We start from the raw sequence: 20,709 nt of genomic DNA on the forward strand, positions 1-20,709 counted from the left end.
TTTAAGTGGTCCTGCCATGAAACACTTAAATGGTGTTGATAAAAGCTGACTGCGTGCTTTTTAGCTTTCAGTGATAACAGGAAAAAAGTTGCCCCGTTTTAAAATGCCTTCATTCTGGGCTGTCCTGCCAGGGCAAACTCTGGCCCTTTGAGGCAGGAGGTTTGGCTACAGAGAGAGCATTTGAGTGTTGTTTGTGGACACACTGTTGCAGCTTGCTTGCTGGCAAAGACCTTGAAACGCCATAGAGTTGTGGCAATAAATGTGGCTCTGGCTGGTATCTCCACCATGAACCTGGAATTTCATAAAGCTAAGGAATGGGCTGGATTCAGACGTCAAAGCCATGGCTTTAATCTTACCTATATTGCTTAGCAAATTAAAGACTCATGTGGTCAGAAAAAGAGATATACAGTAAAGAGAGATTCAAATATTAAAAAAAAAAAACTCAGCCGGGCGGTGGTGGTGCACACCTTTAATCCCAGCACTCGGGAGGCAGAGGCAGGCGGATCTCTGTGAGTTTGAGGCCAGCCTGGTCTACAAGAGCTAGTTCCAGGACAGGCACCAAAAACTACAGAGAAACCCTGTCTCGAAAATCCAAAAAAAAAAAAAAAAAAAAACCAAACAAACAACAAAAAAAAAAACACCCTCTAAATGGTTTACTGTGTGTTAAAAATATATGCTGGCTTGGGAGAGAAAAGAAGGTTAAAGTCCTTAAAATAAAAAAACAGAGCCGGGCGGTGGTGGCGCACACCTTTAATCCCAGCACTCGGGAGGCAGAGGCAGGCGGATCTCTGTGAGTTTGAGGCCAGCCTGGTCTACAAGAGCTAGTTCCAGGACAGGAACCAAAAGCTAAGGAGAAACCCTGTCTCGAAAAAATCAAAACAAAAACAAAAACAAAAAAAAAAAAACAGAGTAGTTGGGTGTGATGGTATACACCTTTAATCCCAACACTTGTGAGACAGAGGTAAACAGACCTCTGTGAGTTCAAGATGTGGCAGCACACACCTTTAATCCCAGCACTTGGGAGGCAGAGGCAGGTGGATCTCTGTGAGTTAAAAGACAGCCTGGTCTACAGAGGGAGTTCCAGGACAGCCAAAAATATAGAGAGAACCTGTCTCAAAAAGTAAAAGTAAAATAAAAGAAATAGAGGTTAAAGTAAAGCCACATAAATATGGAAAATACACAGAGAATCTGGATGCTCTATGTTATTATGCTCTCTTTGAATTGTTTGAATGCTGAGGAAGGAGCAACAGCTGCTAAAAGACATTTGCTTATAAATGCTGCTGAATTAATCTAAGATAGGTATTTTGAAAATACCTTGACATCAAAATTGAAGTCAAAAGGTATGTTACTTTGGAGAAGAGATTTTTCTTTTGTTTCCACAGGAAATGAGAGACTGTGGATTCATTCTGACTAAAGAAAAATCAGGTTTGGTCAAGGAAGACCAGCTGAGAAATCTCCGGTAGAACAGATGGCCCCGATGTCAGAATTCTACATCCAGAACAGGTTCAAGACTCACAGGATACTCCAGTCAGGACTTGATCATAATTCAAAATCTTCTTTAGGTCCCCATAAGATTATCAGCGCCCCCAAACAGCAGGAAGTAGCCTGGAATACTATGCCCACATTCCCAAAAAATGGACTATGGATATTTTCCTTTGTTAAAAAAAAAAAAAGAGGGGGAAGTGGTACGGGAGAATGGTCTATACTCTGTCAATTATGTTTTAAATAAATGCTGATTGGCCAGTAGCCAGGCAGGAAATATAGGCAGAACAACCAGACAGGAAGTATAGGCAGGACAACCAGATAGGAAGTAGAGGCGGGTCAATGAGAACAGGAGAATTCTGGGAGGGAGGAAGCCCATTCCTCTGCAGTCCTGCCCAGACACACAAGAAGGAAGATGTGACTTGCCCCACCGAAAAAGGTACCCAGCCATGTGGCTAACATTGATAAGAATAATGAGTTAATATAAGTTATAAGAGTTAACAAGAAGCCTGAGCTAGGGGGCCAATCAGTTATAACTAATGCAGAATCTCTGTGTGATTTTTTTTGGGGGGGGGGCTAAATGGCTGTGGGAACTGGGCAGGACAGAAGGCCCAACAAGTAATACCACTTTTGGATATATATCCAAAGAACGATCAATCATGCCACAAGGACATGTGCTCAACTATGTTCATTGTTTGTCATAACCAGAACCTGGAAGCTACTTAAATGCCCCTCAACCGAAGAATGGATAAGGAAAAAGTACATTTACACAATGGAGTACTACACAGCAGAAAAAAATGACATCTTGAATTTTGCAGGAAAATGGATGGAACTAGAAAACATTTTAAGTGAGATAACTCAGACCCAGAAAGACAATTATCACATGTACTCACTCATAAGTGGTTTTTATTTATTTTTTTAATATTTATTTATTTATCTATCTATCTATTTATTTATTTATTATGTATACAATATTCTGTCTGTGCGTATGCCTGCAGGCCAGAAGAGGGCACCAGACCCCATACAGATGGTTGTGAGTCACAATGTGGTTGCTGGGAATTGAACTCAAGACCTTTGGAAGAGCAGGCAATGCTCTTAACCTCTGAGACATCTCTCCAGCCCCATAAATGGCTTTTAAACATAAAGCAAAGAAAACCAGCCCACAAATCACAATCCCAGAGAACCTAGACAACAATGAGGACACTAAGAGAGACTTACGTACATACAATCTACATGGGAAGTAGAAAGTAGAAAAAGACAAGATCTCCTGAGTAAATTGGGAGCATGGGGACCTTGGGTTAGGATTGAAGGGGGGAGGGGAGAGGCAGGGAGGGGAACACAGAAAAATGTAGAGCTCAATAAAATTGATAAAATTTAAAAAAGAAAACCTAAAATATAAAATAAAAACTGTACAAACTGTAAAACTTGAGTTGGAGTCTGAGGTTCATGTTTGAACCCTTGGTCACCAAATGTTGGTGCTGTTTTGTGAGGTTGGTAAACCTTTGGGATCTGGGGTCTGGCTAGCTGGAGTGGGTTGCTGGCAGTGAGCCTTGGACACTGTATTTCTCTGATCTCTACTCAGAACTCTGTCTCCAGATCCATTATGATCTAACCAAGCAATTCATTTAGCTCCCACTACCAGAGTTCCTTCAGCTGTCATGCCATCCCTACCAGGATGCACGATAGCCTCCAAATAAGCCGCTCTAGTGTTGTTTCCACCTACTGGGTTGTCACAGTGTTTAGAAAAGCAATTAAGAGAACCTGGTAGCACAAACACTGAGTGTGGTGGTGGAGGCAGGAGGCACATGAGCTGAAGGCCAGCCTGGGCTATATTCACAGACTATCAGAACAGAGCCTAGAAGACAACAGGGCTCTATTCTGGCAGGCACTGTGCTCTGATATCCACTTGCAGCTGCCCCATCACCTTTTTAGCAAAGCTCCACCCTGGAAATCTCCCTCCAACACCCTTGCCCTACTTAATGTCTCCATGGAAGTTAGGTTCTGCTGTACTACATTGTCATCACCTTGCCATCTGGCTAGTTCCCTCTCCTAGGTCACTGGGTCCCCGAAGGCAGGGGCTTTGGTCCATTTTACTTCATCTGTTGGACCTGGAAAGTGAAGTAGCCTCTGTAAGGTACCCCCTTTCTTTTGGCTTTAGTGGGAAGGGCAGAGGGAGAACTCAGAGGAAGCACAGAATGGCAGCCAGAGGGGAACTGAAGACTTGTGCCAAGACAGCAGACAAAAGTGGGCAACTTTCTTTCAAATGCTTTATTGAGGGAGGTGAAGTTTGGGGGTTAAATACTATTTATTTTTAAGATAGGATCTCACTATGTAGCCCAGGCTGGCTGAGAAATTGATGGCAGTCCTCTTTCCTCAGCCTCCTGGGCAAAGACAAAATCTGCTCCTAGCTGCCTCTTCATTTGTATGGCTGCTGCAGTGCTCCCTGGGCCTGGGCCCAACGCAGCTGCCACTGGGGCAGGGTCAGGCCTTGGCAGAGCTCCCCAGCGAGAGTGGCTTGGCCTGGCTGCTCCCACCTAGGGAAAGAAAGGGTGTCTGAGGAAAGTCTCATCCTCCAGACCCTCCCGTCAGTAGTTCAAGTTGTGAAACCAATCAGCTCCCCATGCTCTAATGCCCCATCTCACCAGTCCCCAACAATCCTCTGCAACTCAGGGATTTTCTCCAGTGCCCATTCCATCAGGTCCTCCAGCTTCTTCAGGGTCTGCCCCATGTCTTCTTTCTGCTCCTTCTCTTGGGATGCCTGGATCTGCAGCAGTTCTGGAGGTGACAGAGGGGAGGCAGCTTGGAGTCGTATGACTGAACAGAGCCTCATGCCCTATGCCCAGGGATCCCATCTTAAGGATGCCACCTTCAAAGCTGCAACCTGGACTTTCCTGCCTTCTACCTCATGGTCCACCAGTCTGACACACACTCAGCTGCCTCAGTTTTTCTCCTCTCTATGGCCTCTTTCCCAGGCTCCAGGCCTTACTCTTCATTCTGCTCACCTCCATGTTAGCTAGAAGCTTCTTCCTGAGTTTCTTCCTCTCCTTCCAGGCTCCCCAGTGCCCCCCAAGCAGAGTTCAGCCTCCTCCTGGTTTGCAACAGTTTGCATTTTGTGGTTCCTGTTCCCTTCTGGGGAACACCTGACCTAACTCCAGGGGACCCATGAAACACTATACTTTCTCTTGTTTCTCCTTTCTTTCTCTCCTCCCTCTCCCTTTCTCTCCCCTCCCTCCCTCTCTCTGTCCTGTAGACCAGACTGGCCTCAAATTTGTAAAGACCCTTCTGCCTCTAACTCTTGAGAACCAAGATTAAAGGTGTGTGCCACCACACCTAGCTCTTCCTTTTTTCTTTAGAGGCAAGGTCTAATGCAGTAGAGGCTAGCCTCAGACTTGCTATGTAGCTAAGGATGTTGTTAAGTCTTCCGATCCTCCTGCCTTTAAAACCTCCTGAGTACTGGGACGGTGTGTGCATGCATATTTATGTATGCTATGTTCATTTATTTTATGAGTTTTGCCTGCATGTATATATATACATCACATGTGTGCCTGGTGTCTAAAAAAGCCAGAAGATGGCTGGGCGGTGGTGGCACACACCTTTAATCCCAGCACTCGGGAGGCAGTGGCAGGTGGATCTCTGTGAGTTTGAGACTAGCCTAGTCTACAATAGCTAGTGCCAAGATAAGCTCCAAAGCTACAGAGAAACCCTGTCTTAAAAAAAACAAAAAATAAAAGCCAGAAAATGGCATGAGGTCCCCTGGAACTGGAGTTACAGACAAGCAGTCTACTCTCTGAGCGCTACCTTCAACTCACCATCTTTCCCTCTGGGAAACATCCTTACCCCGTCTAGTATCCCTCTTCCCTGGGCCCCTTCACTCTGCTCCAGCCTTCCACTCTTGCAGATGGGGAATGATGTGAATAGTGAATGGGCTCAATCTCTCTCTATGTATCAGATCAGAGCCCCACTGAGACGTAATGCAGAAAGCATCATGGTCACTGATTCCCTGTCTGTGACCTCCACATGACGCTTACATGTTCTTTATCTAGGCCTGCTGTCTCTGGGAATTCCCTGAGCTATAGGCTAGTGTGGTGGGGGCTGATACAGAAGCCTGGAGCTGGGACTCTGAGAGCTTGCTGATGAGCTGGCATGGGGGTTAGGGAGCCATGAGAACTAAGCCTGACTTCCTTTCTTCCTTCTGTTTTCTTTTCTCTTTTTTTTTTGAGACAGGGTTTCTCTGTAGCTTTGGAGTCTGTCCTGGCACTAGATCTTATAGACCAGGTTGGCCTCGAACTCATAGAGATCCACCTGCCTCTACCTCCCTAGTGCTGGGATTAAAGGTGTGGGCCACCACTGCCCGGCTCTAAGCCCTGGTTTCTGCCAGATGAAGAGGGCAGGGAGCACAATTATTCTTTAGAGCAGAGGGACCCAAGAGTTGTTACAGGTACATTAAGAGTTCAGGGTAACCGTGAGGCCAGGGGTGGAGGTGCAAGGCTATCATATCAGCATTTGGGCAGCTGAGGGAACAGACTGCTTTCCTGAGGCCAACTTAGACTACTTAGTCAGACCCTGTCTCAAGAAACAACAGAATACACTCTGGGTCATCAAGGAGGCTCAGCAGGTAAAGGTGTTGGAAGCCAAGCCTAACTACCTGAGCTTGATCCCTGGGACTCACACGGTGGAGAGAACAGACTACAAGCTGTCCTCTGACTTTCATGCACACACGCGCGTACACACACACACACACACACACACACACACACAAAGAAACAAAGGCACACTCTGATGGCAAGCCCATGGTGGTGCAAACTGGAAGGAATGCTGGATCTGAAAGACAAAGTACCCTTGGTAGATGGTCCCAGAGGCAGACTGTTCTTCACATGAAGGAGATTTCCTTCTCGGAGACTGCACTGGTCTTTGAGAAACAGAAGGTCTTGGCGGAGAGAGGCAGCCTTTGGAAGTAGTAGCTCGGTTGCCTGGGGGTGGGGAAAGGTTGGTCATCTTGGCTGTAGAGTTGGGATTGGGATGGGTAGACAAGTGACAGACATGGGCACTCACTTTCCCTACAGGCAGCCCCAACATATGGCTCAGCGAGACAAGGCTGGAACCTTTTGGCGTAGTGGGGTGCAGTTGATGGATGGATGGTAGGATCCTGGATCGCGGCTTCAGCCTGGGAACAGCAATACAGCCCTAAGCACCTTGACTTCCAGAAGCTCTGGGGGGACAGGAACTTGGAGATGGGCCTAAGGACTGGGAGGCAGATTGAATCTGATGATCTGGGATGAGGTTTGGCAGTCTGGGGACCCTGGGCTACGTTTGTGTGCACAGGCATGTGTGGAGGCCTGAGGCGGATGTCACGTGTCTTCTTAGTCACCTTTCTTTTCTGAGAGTGTGGCTCTCCCCTACCTGAACCCAGCTGAATGGTTTCTTCAGGGAAGAAGGGGCTGGCCCCTCTCACCCTTTGGCATGGTACCATAGCAGGGGGCCCAGCAGAATGTGGGGCAGGTGTTGGGCCTTTTCCTTCAAATGGCGGAACAGCTCCTGGCTCTGTGGTGCCACTGCCTCTGAGGTGGGAACAACTTTCTGCTGAATCAGGGCCAGAACCTGTGGGATGGAGAGCTTGAGTGGGGGGTCTGGGCCTACCCTCCCTGGGTGAGTGGGGTCTGGGCCCACCTTCCCTCCCTAGCCAAGCCTTGCCCAACGCTCATCGCACCTCCTCTGGGCCCCGGATCAGCTGGGTCTTGATGACTGAGTTCTCCTTGATGAGCAGGCGGATCTGTTCCTGAGTCTCCTCCTGGGGATTCAGGAGGCCCATGATGCTAGCTTCCTGTTCTTCCCACTGCCCAGGGCAGACCACCCCTTCTTACAGGGTATAGGACCTGAGTCTTCATGGGAATCTCACCCTGGGTCCCCTCCCCACATAGAGGTTCAACTCATTTGTTTGTTCATTACTCTTCTTCCTATACCTCAAAACTTTTTTTAGATTTACCTATTTTTACTTTATGTGTATGGCTGTTTTGCCTGTATGGATGTCTACATACCATATGCATGCCTGATTCCCACAGAGGTTAAAAGAGGGCATTGGGTCCCCTGGAACTGAAGTCCCCATTATGAGCTGCCATGTAGGTGCTGGGAATTGAACCCAGATTGTCTGGGAAAACATCCAATATTTTTTTTGAGACAGGATTGCTCTGTGCAGCCTTAGCTGTCCTAGAAGTAACTCTGTAGACCAGGCTGGCTTCAAACTCACAAAGATCCACCTGCCTCTGCTTCTGGAGTGCTGGGATTGAAGGTGTGCGGCCCCACGGGCCTCTGCAGCCAGCACTCTTAATGCTGAACCGTTGAACTGTCCCTCAAGCCCTGGAGGCCCTGGTCTTGATCTCTAGGCCCCGCACCTCCTCTCTGCCCCTCCTGCAGGCCCGGCATCTCACCACTAGCTGACGCCACTGCAGGATCCGCTGCTGCTTGGCCTGCAGCTCCCGAAGCAGAAGTTGCCGGTGCCCAACCGCATTCCCCAGTTCCTGGCTCTGGGCATGATGAGCCTTGAGCTCTGCCCGCAGGCCACTATACCTAAGCCCCAGCAGCAGCACCTTCCTGGGGTGGGGGTGGGGAGACAGTGAAAGAGAGCAAAGAGACTGGCAGTCACGGGGGGAGGGGTGTACGGTGGGGATGGTGGGGATAGGGGGGAGGGGAACATGAAGAACCCCACGGGAAACAAGCACCAGGGAAGGAAGTGAGGGGGCCCCAGGGTAGCTGACATCCAGGATCCCCAGCCTCTTGGGAGAGGGCCTCTGCTGAAGGAGCCTCCTTACCTCTCACTGGGTCCCAGGGCGTGTCTCTCCACCTCCTCCACTAGGCTCTGGAGGCGGCCAGTCAGGTCCTGCCACTCGCTCAGGAGCACATCCCTCTGGGTAAGGAGGGCACCTACAGCCTGCCAGCCCTCCTGGAGGAACAAGGTCTGTGTGGGTTTGGTCCATGGGCAGAATGGTTCAGTGGGACTTAGGAGAGTGCCCCAGGGTTACCTGGATGAGATGAGCAGAGGGTGGCATGGCCTGGCTGGAGTTCGATGGGTACGGTGCCTGGGCTCTGGGATGGGGACAGAACAGCTGAGGGAGCACCCTTTATTTTTGTCGTGATGGGTGTGGGTCATCAATATCAGCCTTTCCCTCCCCTGCTGTTGGCTGGCATTCAGTTTCAGCCCGTTTGCAGGATGCTGCCTGCGCCTGGCTATAGGAGCTCACTGCACACCTGGACAGCTCGTCTTCCTTGAGTCCATCCCTACACAGGGACCGAATCTCCGTCTCCCGCTCTGCAGCCAGGTACTTCAAGGCGGCCAAGATGTGGCCTGCAGGGTGGTTTCTCAGCAGTGTCTGGTAGGGACAAGTGAGAAATCAGGGCAGGATGGTGGTACAGGGATGCGAGCCAGGTCTGTGGGGAAACAACTCATGGCTAGACGTTTAGGGGTTGGAAGTTTCATGGGGGAGCAGGAGGAAGTACCCTTTCCCAAGAGCCCCGCCCTCTCACCTCAACTGAGGTCAGCCACTGTTGATGGGAACTTCCGAAGTGGTCATCACGGGGGCTTCTGTGGATTTGGGTAAGGGAACAAAGGATGTTGTAGGACACATTGGTTACCCTCCAATTATCACCACTACCTGTAAGTAGGAGCTATGGTTGTCCCCATTGTACAGATGAGGAAATCCAGTCCTTACATGCCCATTTCCTCACCAGAGCCCCAGCTACATAAGGGCCTCCTCTGAGTCCTAGAGCCTCAGGCCTCCCTACTCCAAACAGCCCTGATCCAGAGAAAAACATGCCCATAGGGCTAGTCACCCTGAATGTCATTGGTTAAATGGATTGGGATGTCGCTGTCTACGGTGGATCTGCATCTTCTTCATCCCGCCCTCGGGACATACTCCAGAAATCCAGTCTTGAGTAATTTACAAACCAGCAATCTCCTGGCCCTCACGCCCACGGCCTTCCCTGGGTGTGGAGCCTGGCAACACTCACGGGATGCTGCCTCCCCTGGCCTTGGGAATGAGAAGGTTCTGCAGGAACTGAGTCCGGAGTGAGCAGGCCGTCCGGACATCATGCTAGAGGGAAGAGGATGGGGCATGAGTGGGCTCCAGGCCTCGGCTTGATCCCTGATGCCTCATAGCTCCCACCCAGCCCCGGACTCTCACCAACACCTCGGGCTCTAGGGCTGGGGCTGTTGACGCCAGAGGTCCAAAGGTCACGTCCACTTTGGCTTTCCTGGAAGGAAGCGTGTAGTTGGGATGGGGTCCTAGGGACAGCAGGTGTCTGTGCTCCCCCTCCCCCTGCCTGGCTCTCATAGGCTGGCTCTCAGATTAGGGCCACTGTCATCTCCTATACTAGCCTCCTCATTGGTCTACCTATTCCTGTCCCCTCTGGTCTGACCTTAGCGGTCAGCAACCCTGCTAAAATCTGGGGAAAGGGCTGGAGAGATGGCTCAGTGGTTAAGAGCATTGCCTGCTCTTCCAAAGGTCCTGAGTTCAATTCCCGGCAACCACATGGTGGCTCACAACCATCTGTAAAGAGGTCTGGTGCCCTCTTCTGGCCTGCAGACATACACACAGACAGAATATTGTATACTTAATAAATAAATAAATAAATATTTAAAAAAAAAAAATCTGGGGAAAGTCAGGCCAGTGCCTGAGAGTCTAGCCAGTGATTTTCAACCTTCCGAACACTGTGACCCTCTAATACAGCTCCTCATGCTGTGATGACCCCCAACCATAAGGTTATTTTCATTGCTACTTCATAACTGTAATTTTGCTACTGTTATGAATCACTGTAAATATCTTTGCTTTCCAATTTCCTCAGGTGACCACTGTGAAAAGGTCTTCCGACGTACCGGAGTCGCGACCCACAGGTTAAGAACTGGATTCTAGCACTCAGGAGGTTGAGACAAGGAGATCACTGAAAGTCTGAAGTCAACCTGGGCTACACAGTGAGCTGCCAGCAGGTGATGGGGACTGAACCCAGATCCTCTGAAAGAGCAACCAGTGCTCTTAACCCCCGAGTCTTCTCTCCAGCCCCCTGGGCTACATAGGAAGTTCCAGGCCAGCCAGCCTAAACTACTGTCTCAAAACAATAACAAGGAAAACTTGACTTGGCTGGGCCTGGCACAAGCCTATCCTCCCAGTGCCATGGAAAGCTGGCACAGCTGCTATGCTTACAAAGTCAGTTTAGGCCACTCTAGGTAACTTAGTAAGACTTCATCTCAAATTTTATAGAAAGTAAAAAAAGGCAAGTTGGCCCAGCACTCGGGAGGCAGAGGCAGGCGGATCTCTGTGAGTTCGAGGCCAGCCTGGTCTACAAGAGCTAGTTCCAGGACAGGCTCCAAAACCACAGAGAAACCCTGTCTCGAAAAACCAAAAAAAAAAAAAAAAAAAGGCAAGTTGGAGCCGTAAAAATGGCTTCTGGTTAAGACCACGTATTGCTCCTGTACATGACCTGGGTCTGGTTCCCAGCACTCATCTTTAGTGGCTCACAACTGCCTGTAAATCCCGGTCCAGAGGATCCGATGCCTTCCAGCCTCCATGGGCACTAGCATGCGTGTGGTGCACATAAACTCACATACGCACACACGTAAGTAAAAACAATAAATGTACCTTCAAACAAACAAGCAAAAGGGTAAGGGTTGGGCAGGGTGGTGCACATCTTTAATCCCAGCACTGGGAGACAGAGGCGAATGGTTCATTGTCATGTTGGGGCCAGCCTGCTCTACAGAGACCCTGTCTAAAACAAAGTAAACAAACAAACAAAGGGCAAGGGGTATAGCTCAGTAGTAGAGCGCTTGTTTAGTACATGTGAGGTCTGAGGTTTAATGCCAAGCATCACAGCTACACGGGAGGGAGAGATAGGGCAGAGGTTAAGAGCACTGGCTACTCTTCCAGAGGAGTTGGGTTTGATTCCCAGCACCCACATGGTAGCTTTTAGTTTCAGGGGAGCCGAAGCCCTTTTCTGGCTTCTGAGGACACTAGGCATACATATGGTGCACAGATATACATGCTGGCAAAAAACCTACATATGTAAAAGAAATAAAAACAAAAACATTTACTCTTAAACAAAACACCACCCTCATGAGACCTAGGGAGTATCATGGCACTATTCCAAACCCTCCCCAATATGACTCTTCCCTATCACACTCAGAGCAGCTGGCAGACATCTGAGCACTCTCCATGATTCCGACTAATCTTTTTTTTTAAACATTTATTAGTGTATTTTATGTATATGTGTGCTGTATTCATGCACACTAGAAGGAGGAATCTGATCCCATTACTGATGGTTGCTGGGAATTGAACTCAGGACCTCTGGAAGAGCACTCAAGTGCTCTTAACCACTGAGCCATCTCTCCAGCCCCCCTAATTCTTATACTAACTAGAGAGGTTGAAAATTAACGCCATTCCATAGATCTTAGAAACAGAGGCACAGAGAATACTTGGCCCGAGATCATGTGGTTCTAATTAGCCAGGCCAGGACGCCTGCTGTTTCAGAGAGAAACTGCAGAGCCTCCATGGCTTTTCCCCACTCCCACTCCACCTCCTCACACGTCCCTCTGGCCAGCAAGGCTTGGGCTGCACTATCTACTGGATGTCCATTTCCCAAGCTGAGCTCTGGCCTATAAGCTAGCTATGGGGACTCCTTCCCCAACTTAAACGTTACTCCTTCCCCCTTGTCATAGGATCCTTCACAGAATTTATCTCTTCCTGAAACTGTGAGCTATTTCCTAGGTGACCATCTGCCTTCTATGTAGCAGGCCATCCGCTCTGAAGGGTGGGGACCTAGTCTGTGTATTCAGTTGTTTCCTCAAAGCCAGTGTTCTAAATGTCTAATTGGCACCAGATCAGGTACCCAAGGTAGAAGTCCTACCCGGTGACCCTTATGTTACAGTTGCAAGGTCAGAATTCCAGAATCAGGAAGGGAGCAGGCAGAGTGCTGGGGTCTCTAAGGGTAATGTCTAACATCCCTGGGGAGGCTGAGCCCCACCTTTGCATGCCCTGCAGGTGCCTGGTCTGATTCTGCAGCTTCTGCATGGGGTCCTGCAGCCCACGCTGCCGTCTTTGCACAGCTCTGGCTTGGGCCTTGAGGAGAAGAGCTCGATGCTGGGTCTCTTTCATGCTTTGCAGCTCCTGCGCCATGGCCATGTCTGTGGAATGAGCAGAGGCGGCTGTCAGTTCCTCCCTCACCCAGGGTTTATGGCCCACTTGGCTGGCCCCACGAGTCACCCTGAGCCTCAGTCTCTTGATCCATCAGCTCCAGGTTCTGATCTAGTCCTTGGATCTCGGCACGCAGGCGGGCCACAGTGGCTTCCAGCTCCAGCTTCTGACGGACCTGGTGGGGTCAGGTAGAGGGTTAGAAGGTTAGATGCTAGGATTCACGGGGGCGGACCCTGGCTGGACTACCTTCCGGGTAGCACCAGGCTCCTCTCCTGGGAGGTGAATGACACAGAAGCACCAAGAGTCTCTCTGACTCTCCCTCTCCTGGGATGACCTCTCCATCTTTTTGGTTTTCTGTGTGGTGACTTCCACATCTGTCAGAGGCTTTTTCTTATTTTTTATTTTTATTGAGACAGGGTTTTGTTGTATAACTAGCTCAGACTGGTCTTAAACTCACAGTCCTCTTGCTTAAGCTTCTAAATGCTGGAATAAAAGGCAAGTACCACCACGCCCAGTTCCGTCTTAAGTCTTTAATGTGAGCGTGGCACACATCACATGCATACAGGCACCAGTGGAGGCCAGATGTCAGAGCCCCTAGAACTGAAATCATGGTTGTTAGCCATCTGCTCTGGATGCTGGGATCTGAACTGGGGTCCTCTTCAAGAGTCGCAAGTATCCTTAACTGTTGAGCCTCCTCCTAGTCTTGACTGCTTCCCTGTGTCCCTTAGCAGCTTCCAAACCTGTCTTTTCCTCATTGTTGTTTTTCGGTAAATTCAGCATCTGCCCCTTAAGCAACTACCGTCCTAACTAGCAGTTGCAGCTCGCAGCTACCAGTAGTGGTTTGGCCACACTGATCGTAGTTCCCTACACTACCCAGCTGGTGCCTGGCTTCCCCTGGACTACAGCCCCTGGGAGCACAAAGGCCTAGGCTGTTCTGTGACATAGTGTCCCTGACGTATCCAGCACATACAGTGCCTAGAGCGAAATACTTGTAAGCTCTTTTTTGGTTGAAAGAAACTCTTACAGCAGAGGTCTCTCACCTTTGGATTGTCCTGATGGCCATACCTAAAGAAATGAGACTGGAGTTAGAGGAGATGGCTGGGGCTTTCAGAGTAGAAGGCAAGAAGCAGAGGCTGTGGACGCGGGCATGGTTAGACAGGATTGGGGATGATAGTTAGGATGACTTGAAGAAGCAGTTACCAGAGGAGGTTTCCCCGGATCGTCTTGATACTCCTGCATGGGAAAGACGGAGGGAGAGGAGTTGCTGAAGGCCTTGCCCAGGCCTTCCCCCCATTCGCAACCCCCTCTCTTGCAGCAGCTTGGCTTACCTCTGATTACGTACATGCTGCACGACATAGGCCCAGATGTCAGACCCCTGACCCAGACACAGCCTGAGGAGACACAGCAGAAGGTATCTCAGGGCATCACCCAGGAGGAGGACCCTCCGCCATTCCCACAGTTAGGCGGAACGGTCCTGGGAAAAAGAGGCAGGTGTTCCTGGGGGTGAGTGGGTGTCACTGAAAGGGTGGGCGTCTCACTAAGTGTGAGGCTATTCTCATTCCACAATGGGGTTCTCCTCCTTCTCGGAGAGGGTTAGCCATAGTCACTTCCAGAGGTGAATGTGAGAGGAAATGACCTTTCATAACAGGGTCATTCTTCCTACAGATTCGGTCCCCAATAGGACGGCTATTGCTAACCATGTAGTGTCATCTTTGCTTACAGGGAGAGGGGTAAAGGCGAGGTGCTGCAGGGTCCGCCTTACTCTGCAGATCCTATTTCCACACTGGGGGTAGGAGGGGCTCCACTAACGCTTGAACTATGATCACAGGTGTCAGGAATCCTGTTTTGTGCGGCGTGACAGGAATTACTTGGGGTCCTCATTCAACTCTAAGATTATTGTTATTATTATTATTTTTGGAGAGACCACTCTGGGTGGGGAGCCCTCAGTTACGGGTGTATGCGTGTGTGTCTCATCCTCTAGGAGGGTAGGGGATCTCACTTCTGGAGGCTAATTCTAGGATGGGGCGTCCTTACTCCAGGAGCGGCCTCACCTGCGCAGCGTCGACTCCCCAGGGCGGGCTGCCTGGGGCACCTCCATTTCTTCTGCAGCCCAGCAACTAAGTTCCCGCGCTTTCGGCATTTGATCCATGGCTGTCAGAGAGCTCAGCTGCATTCGCAGCTTCCCGCACTCCCTTCAAGTATGGCGCCCACCTATGACGTCACGAGCGCGACGCTTGGACGTCCCGGGTTACCAAGCCGCCTGCAGATCTCTGCTTCCAGGTCTTGGAGCAAGGTGGCTTTCTATAGTGCCTCTTCAAGCTCGCGTGTCGCTTCCACTGAGTGACAATGAAAAGGACGGGTTGGGATACACGCGCCCGCTTGCTCTCCTTTGTTCTTTCACTCACTGTAAGAGGTAAAAGGTCCTGAAGGTTTCACCTTATTTTCTTGCACGCTAAGAGGATGAGTGTCAGGTTCCAAGAAGTTGCTTCTCCTAAAGTCTGTCCGTGTAGACAAAAGCCAGCATTCCCTCGGGGACTTAAAAATGATAGCTCCTGGTCGGACGGTGGTGGCGAACGCCTTTAATCCTAGCACTCGGTGGGCAGAGGCAGGAGGATCTCTGTGAGTTCTACAAAGCGAGTTCCAGGACAGCCAGGACTGTTACACAGAAAAACCCTGTCTCGAAAAACAAAACAGTTCCTACTTGCTAAAAGGAGTCATTCCCCTAATCTTTGGACATATGGTTCTCCCATTAACCTATGCCTGTAGTGTTTATTAGCATGTCAGGGTGTGTGCTAGCCTCTAGCCTCAGAGTCCCGCCTAGCAAGCACCAGTTCCAGAGTCATTCTGGCTGTCATATCCCACCTCCTACCCTTACTCTCTCCAGCCCCCGAGTTTCCCTTCCCTTCCCCCAGCTTCTGATTCCCATAGAACTCGGCATTTGGGCTACTTGTCCTCTTGGTCCCCTCTCTCCTCTCTTCTCTTCCTCTCTCGCTCTCTTCCCCTCTCTCTCCCCTCATGGTCAGATCTATTTTGCTGGCCATGTTCAGTCTGTTTTCCCTATCTTATCTGAAAAGATTCTGCTTTCCATAAGCCTCTCCACTGATGCAGCGATTCAAATCAGACCAAATCAAACCGAATTATAAAAGGCTCAGGTTTAATGGATAAAACGCTCCTGGATGATTTCCAGTCCCCCCATCCCCACCCCAAGAGAGGAAACAGGGAAGAGATACTGAAAAACCACGTGTCTGTTTTCTGAGGGGCAGTTTAAATACCCTGTGGGAGTGGGCTCGAGCATCTGTGGAGGAGCTTTGTTGGGTGGGCTTCTGAGATGAGGCAGGGTTTGGGGAGAGAGAGATGGAGGAGGAGGATCGAGGTGGAGCTTCCTCCAGAACGTCCATTATCTACAATAAAACCCTTCTCAACCATACCCATGAGTGTTCCTGTCTTCATTTTCATTCACTGAGAATCAAATGAGGAGAGACAATGAACTTAATGCGTATTTTATTAATGTTTAATTTAACTTAGCTTTACATATATTTTAAGATATGTTCAATTTTATTTTATGAGTATTGGTGTTTTGCTTGCATGCAGTACGTGCAGGGTCAGAAGAGGGTGTCAGAGTCCCTGAAATTGGAGTTACAGATGGTTGTTAGCTGCCATGTGGTTGAGGGGAATCAAACCACGAGTTTCTGAAAGAGGAGCCAGTGTTCTTAACAACTAACTGAGCCATCTTCCCAGCCTTATCCATTTTCCTGAGGAAGGGTCTATGTAGGCCAGGTTGGGTTAGAACTTGTGATCTTTCTACCTCAGCCTCCCAAATTCTGGGATGAGCTACTGATGTGGGATGCCCCTCTGTACGCTGTGAATATGTTTTTTATTACCATTGGCTAATAAAGAAGCTGATCTGGCCAATAGCTAGGTAGAATAGAGCCAGGCAGGAAATCCAAACAGAGATACAGGGAGAAAAAGGGTAGAGTCAGGGAGACACCAGCAGCTGCCGGAGAAGCAAGATGTGAGATAATAAGCCATAAGCCTCGCGGTAAAATACAGAATAACAGAAATTGGTTAATTTAAGTTGTGAGAGCTAGTTAATAATAAGCCTGAGCTAATAGGTCAAACCATTTGTAATTAATATTAAGCCTCAGAGTGGTTATTCAGGAACTGGGGGTGGGAGCAAAATCTCTGCTACAAGCTACTGATATTTGGTGTTGTGGAATATTAAGATGTGTTCCACTCATTTATGCTGTGGAACATTTGTTTAATGATGTGAAGATGTGTTGTATTCTTTTATTTTGCATTTGTTTAACTCTGTGAAGCTATATTTCTTTGCCTGCCTACAACACCTGATTGGTCTAATAAAAAGCTGAATGCCCAACAGCAAGGCAGGAAAAATAGCCAGGGCTTCCAGGCAGAGAGAATAAATAGGAGGAAAACATCTAGACTTGAGAGCAGAATGGGAGGAGCAAGTAGTGAGAAAACGTGGTGAGGAGCATGCTAGGGGCCACACACCCAGCCACCCAGCCACACGGTGAGCCACAGAAAGAAAAATACATAGGATAAAGAAAGGTAAAAAGCTCAGAGGCAAAACATAGTTAAAGAGAAATAGGATAAGTTAGAAAAGCTGGTTAGAAACAAGCCAAGATAAGGCCAGTATTCATAAGTAACAATAAGTCTTCATGTTGGAAGCTCCCCTTGACCTCACTCACCCCTCCTCATTCTACTTCCCCTCTTCTCAGAAAGCCTGCCAAACAAACTGCTCAAGACCATGCCTACAGGGTATTTAAGCTCCAGTCGCCAGCCCTGCCATGTGATTTCTCCTCCCCCCCACCTCACTTCTGGGGGTCTTGAGAATCACCCAGTGGTGTTTTGCTCCTTAAACCTGGACTTTAATTTGGCTTAAATTACTACTGGGAATACAAATACTGATCAAAAACCAACTACAGTTTGGTTCCAAAAGCAGAGTCTTTTTAAAAATACATTTTTAATTGATATTTATTGAGCTCTACATTTTTCTCTGCTCCCTCCCTGCCTCCCCCCTTCAATTCTCCCCCAAGGTCCCCATGCTCCCAATTTACTCAGGAGATCTTGTCTTTTTCTACTTTCTACTTCCCATGTAGATTAGATCTATGTATGTCTCTCTTAGTGTCCACATTGTTGTCTAAGTTCTCTGGGATTGTGATTTGTAGGCTGGCTTTCTTTGCTTTATGTTTAAATAGCACCTATGAGTGAGTACATGTGATAATTGTCTTTCTGTGGCTGGGTTACCTCACTCAAAATAATGTTTTCTAGTTCCATCTATTTTCCTGCAAAATTTAAGATGTCATTATTTTTTTCTGCTGTGTAGTACTCCATTGCGTAAATGTACCACATTTTCCTTATCCATTCTTTGGTCGAGGGACATTTAGGTTGTTTCCAGGTTTTGGCTATGACAAACAAAGCTGCTATGAACATAGTTGAGCACATGTCCTTGTGGCACGATTGGGCATCCTTTGGATATATACCAAAAAGTGGTATTACTGGGTCTTGAGGAAGGTTGCTTCTTAATTTTCTGAGAAATCGCCACACTGACATCCAAAGGGGTTGTACCAGCTTGCATTTCCACCAGCAATGCAGAAGTGTTCCCTTTTCTCCACAACCTCTCCACCATAAGTTGTCATCAGTGTTTTTGATCTTGGCCATTTTTACAGGTATAAGATGGAATCTCAAAGTTGTTTTGATTTGCATTTCTCTGATGACTAAGGATGTTGAACATTTCCTTAAGTGTCTTTCAGCCATTTTAGATTCCTCTATTGAGAGTTCTCTGTTTAGGTTTGTACTGTATTTTTTATTGGATTATGTGATCTTTTGGTGTCCAATTTCTTGAGTTCTTTATTTATTTTGGAGATCAGACCTCTGTCTGATGTGGGGTTGGTGAAGATCTTTTCCCATTCTGTAGGCTGTCATTTTGTCTTCTTGACCGTGTCCTTTGATTTACAGATGATTTTCCATTTCAGGAGGTCCCATTTATTAATTGTTTCTCTCAGTGTCTGTGCTGCTGGGGTTATATTTAGGAAGTGGTTCCCTGTGCCAATGCGTTCAAGTCTACTTCCCACTTTCTCTTCTATAAGGTTCAGTGTGGCTGGCTTTATGTTGAGGTCTTTGATCCATTTGAACTTGAGTTTTGTGCAAGATGATAGATATGGGTCTATTTTCATTCTTCTACATGTTGATATCCAGTTATGCCAGCACCACTTGTTAAATATGCTTTCTTTTTTTCCATTTGATATTTTTTGCTTCCTTATCAAAGATCAGGTGTTCAAAGATGTGTGGATTAATATCCGTGTCTTCTATTAGGTTCCATTGGTCCTCCTGTCTGTTCTTATGCCAATACCAGGCTGTTTTCAGTACTGTAGCTCTGTAGTAGAGTTTGAAGTCAGGGATTGTGATGCCTTCAGAAGTTCTTTTATTGTACAGGATTTTTTTGGCTATCCTGGGTTTTTGCTTTTCCATATGAAATTGAGTACCATTCTTTCGAGGTCTTTGAGGAATTTTGCTGGGGTTTTAATGGGCATTGCGTTGAATCTGTGAGTCGTGTCTGAATGGAGAATAAAAGACAGAAAACTTGGCTCATATATTTTCTCGGTATATAGTCTTCTGGGCATTGTTTTTCATTTTAAAATTCTTTAAATTTATTATTAATGTATATATGTGTCCTGTGCCAGCCAGAGGATGACACTATAGAAGCAGCTTTTTACCATCCCCATTTCCATGGGTCCAGGGATTGAGTCTTTTCAGGCTTGCACAGCAAACAAGGTCCTTTACCAGTTGGTCCATCTTGATTTTACTCGCCCAGATTTTACTGTTTGACTTGTACAAACCTGACTGTGCTCCACGATGCTGGTGGCACTGTGGGGAGAGAAGTGCACTCAAACCTCATTGTGGAGAGCTCACAATTCAGGGGGGCAGTAGGGTTGAGTCATTTTGGGATGAAGAGAGGTCTGCAGGATGCTTTGGGAATGTGCGGAGTGTTGTTTTAACTGTGTAAAGGTGTTACATTTGTTTCTGCTGCTTTTGTTAATGATGTAAAGACATGTTACATTTGTTTGGTTAAATAAAATTAACCTGGAGTCAGGATGTTCAGCAACTAGCTGACAGGAAGTCATAGGGAGAAACTAAGGGTTGTAAGGGTTCTTTCGAAGGGACTGAGCAGGACATGCCTTTTTTGGGGAGGCTTGAGCAAGGAGAGGTTAGCTACTTGATATTTAGCCTCTTTGAGCTAGCAGGATTTCAGTTCAACTTTTGAATCGTGAGTTCTACAGAAGGGTAGAGATTTAGATAAAGTTTCCTTTAGCAGCCGCCTGGAGCCGGTGCCTAAGGGAACAGAGTTCCTGCCTGGTTGTTGCCCCTACAGTTGAACTGCTGCTGGCACTTGTAGAGTGGCAATTGCCAGTTTGGACAGCAATTGCTTAAGGTGCAGTCACCATATTAAATGCAAAACAACATTGGGAAGTGTGAGTTCTGGACAGCCCCACGTCTAGGACAGATCTGATGTGCTGTGGGAGTGGGTGTAAGGCCCAGAGCAGAGGGATAGTCAGTTTCAGGCAGGATTCTGAAAAACTGGCAACTTTTCGGGAGCATCAGGATACCCAGAGGAGCTCTAGTCCTAAACTTAACCTTGCCCTCTGCTCTGCCCCCACCTCACCAGGTCCAAGAGACTCCAGACAGCTCCACACCACAAAGCCAGCATAGTAGTGAAGCAACCAGCTGTCCCAGGGCATGACCAGGATCCCAGCTTTCTCAGGACCCCAAGATTTTGATACCCACAAATCAGCAGGATGCAGTCTTGAGAACTGGATGCCCTCATCCCTTTAAGATGTCATGCCTAACTTCTGCCTTTCTATAAGAGAGAGACAGGAATGTTATGAGTATGCTGGGCTTCCCTGTCAGTACCCTGTCCCTTTAAGAGACAAGCGCCATCCACTCCCAACCTCTCCCTTCTCATGAGGCAAGCTGTTCTCGCTCTCACACACCCCCTTCTGAAGAGACAGCTTTGCTCCTCTTCTCTCTCTTCTCT

The 20,709-nt window shown here is 48.1% G+C and overlaps 1 protein-coding gene across 2 annotated transcripts; it reads right to left on the bottom strand.

The window, feature by feature from the left end:
* Positions 1–3,744: 3,744 nt before the first annotated feature.
* Haus5 (HAUS augmin like complex subunit 5) lies at positions 3,745–14,849 on the bottom strand. Of its 2 annotated transcripts, none has more exons than XM_041654169.1 (19): positions 14,708–14,849; positions 13,985–14,047; positions 13,857–13,889; positions 13,697–13,721; positions 12,726–12,831; positions 12,487–12,646; positions 9,657–9,726; positions 9,484–9,566; positions 9,001–9,058; positions 8,725–8,846; positions 8,499–8,562; positions 8,289–8,419; positions 7,908–8,070; positions 7,190–7,270; positions 6,950–7,080; positions 6,535–6,646; positions 6,320–6,452; positions 4,125–4,257; positions 3,745–4,016 (listed from the first exon to the last, which is right to left on the bottom strand). In XM_041654169.1, the coding sequence occupies exons 1-19, from the start codon at positions 14,827–14,829 to the stop codon at positions 3,899–3,901; spliced, it is 1,908 nt and encodes a 635-aa protein (XP_041510103.1). In that variant the 5' UTR covers positions 14,830–14,849; the 3' UTR covers positions 3,745–3,898. The 2 variants fall into 2 exon arrangements, with proteins under 2 accessions (XP_041510103.1, XP_041510102.1); XM_041654168.1 differs by having other exon boundaries at positions 6,935–7,080.
* Positions 14,850–20,709: the final 5,860 nt, after the last annotated feature.

The sequence above is a fragment of the Microtus oregoni genome, unplaced genomic scaffold (genome assembly GCF_018167655.1).
Source record: "Microtus oregoni isolate MIOR12 unplaced genomic scaffold, Mior012 000006F_ref0000085, whole genome shotgun sequence".
Classification (NCBI taxonomy): Eukaryota; Metazoa; Chordata; class Mammalia; order Rodentia; family Cricetidae; genus Microtus; species Microtus oregoni.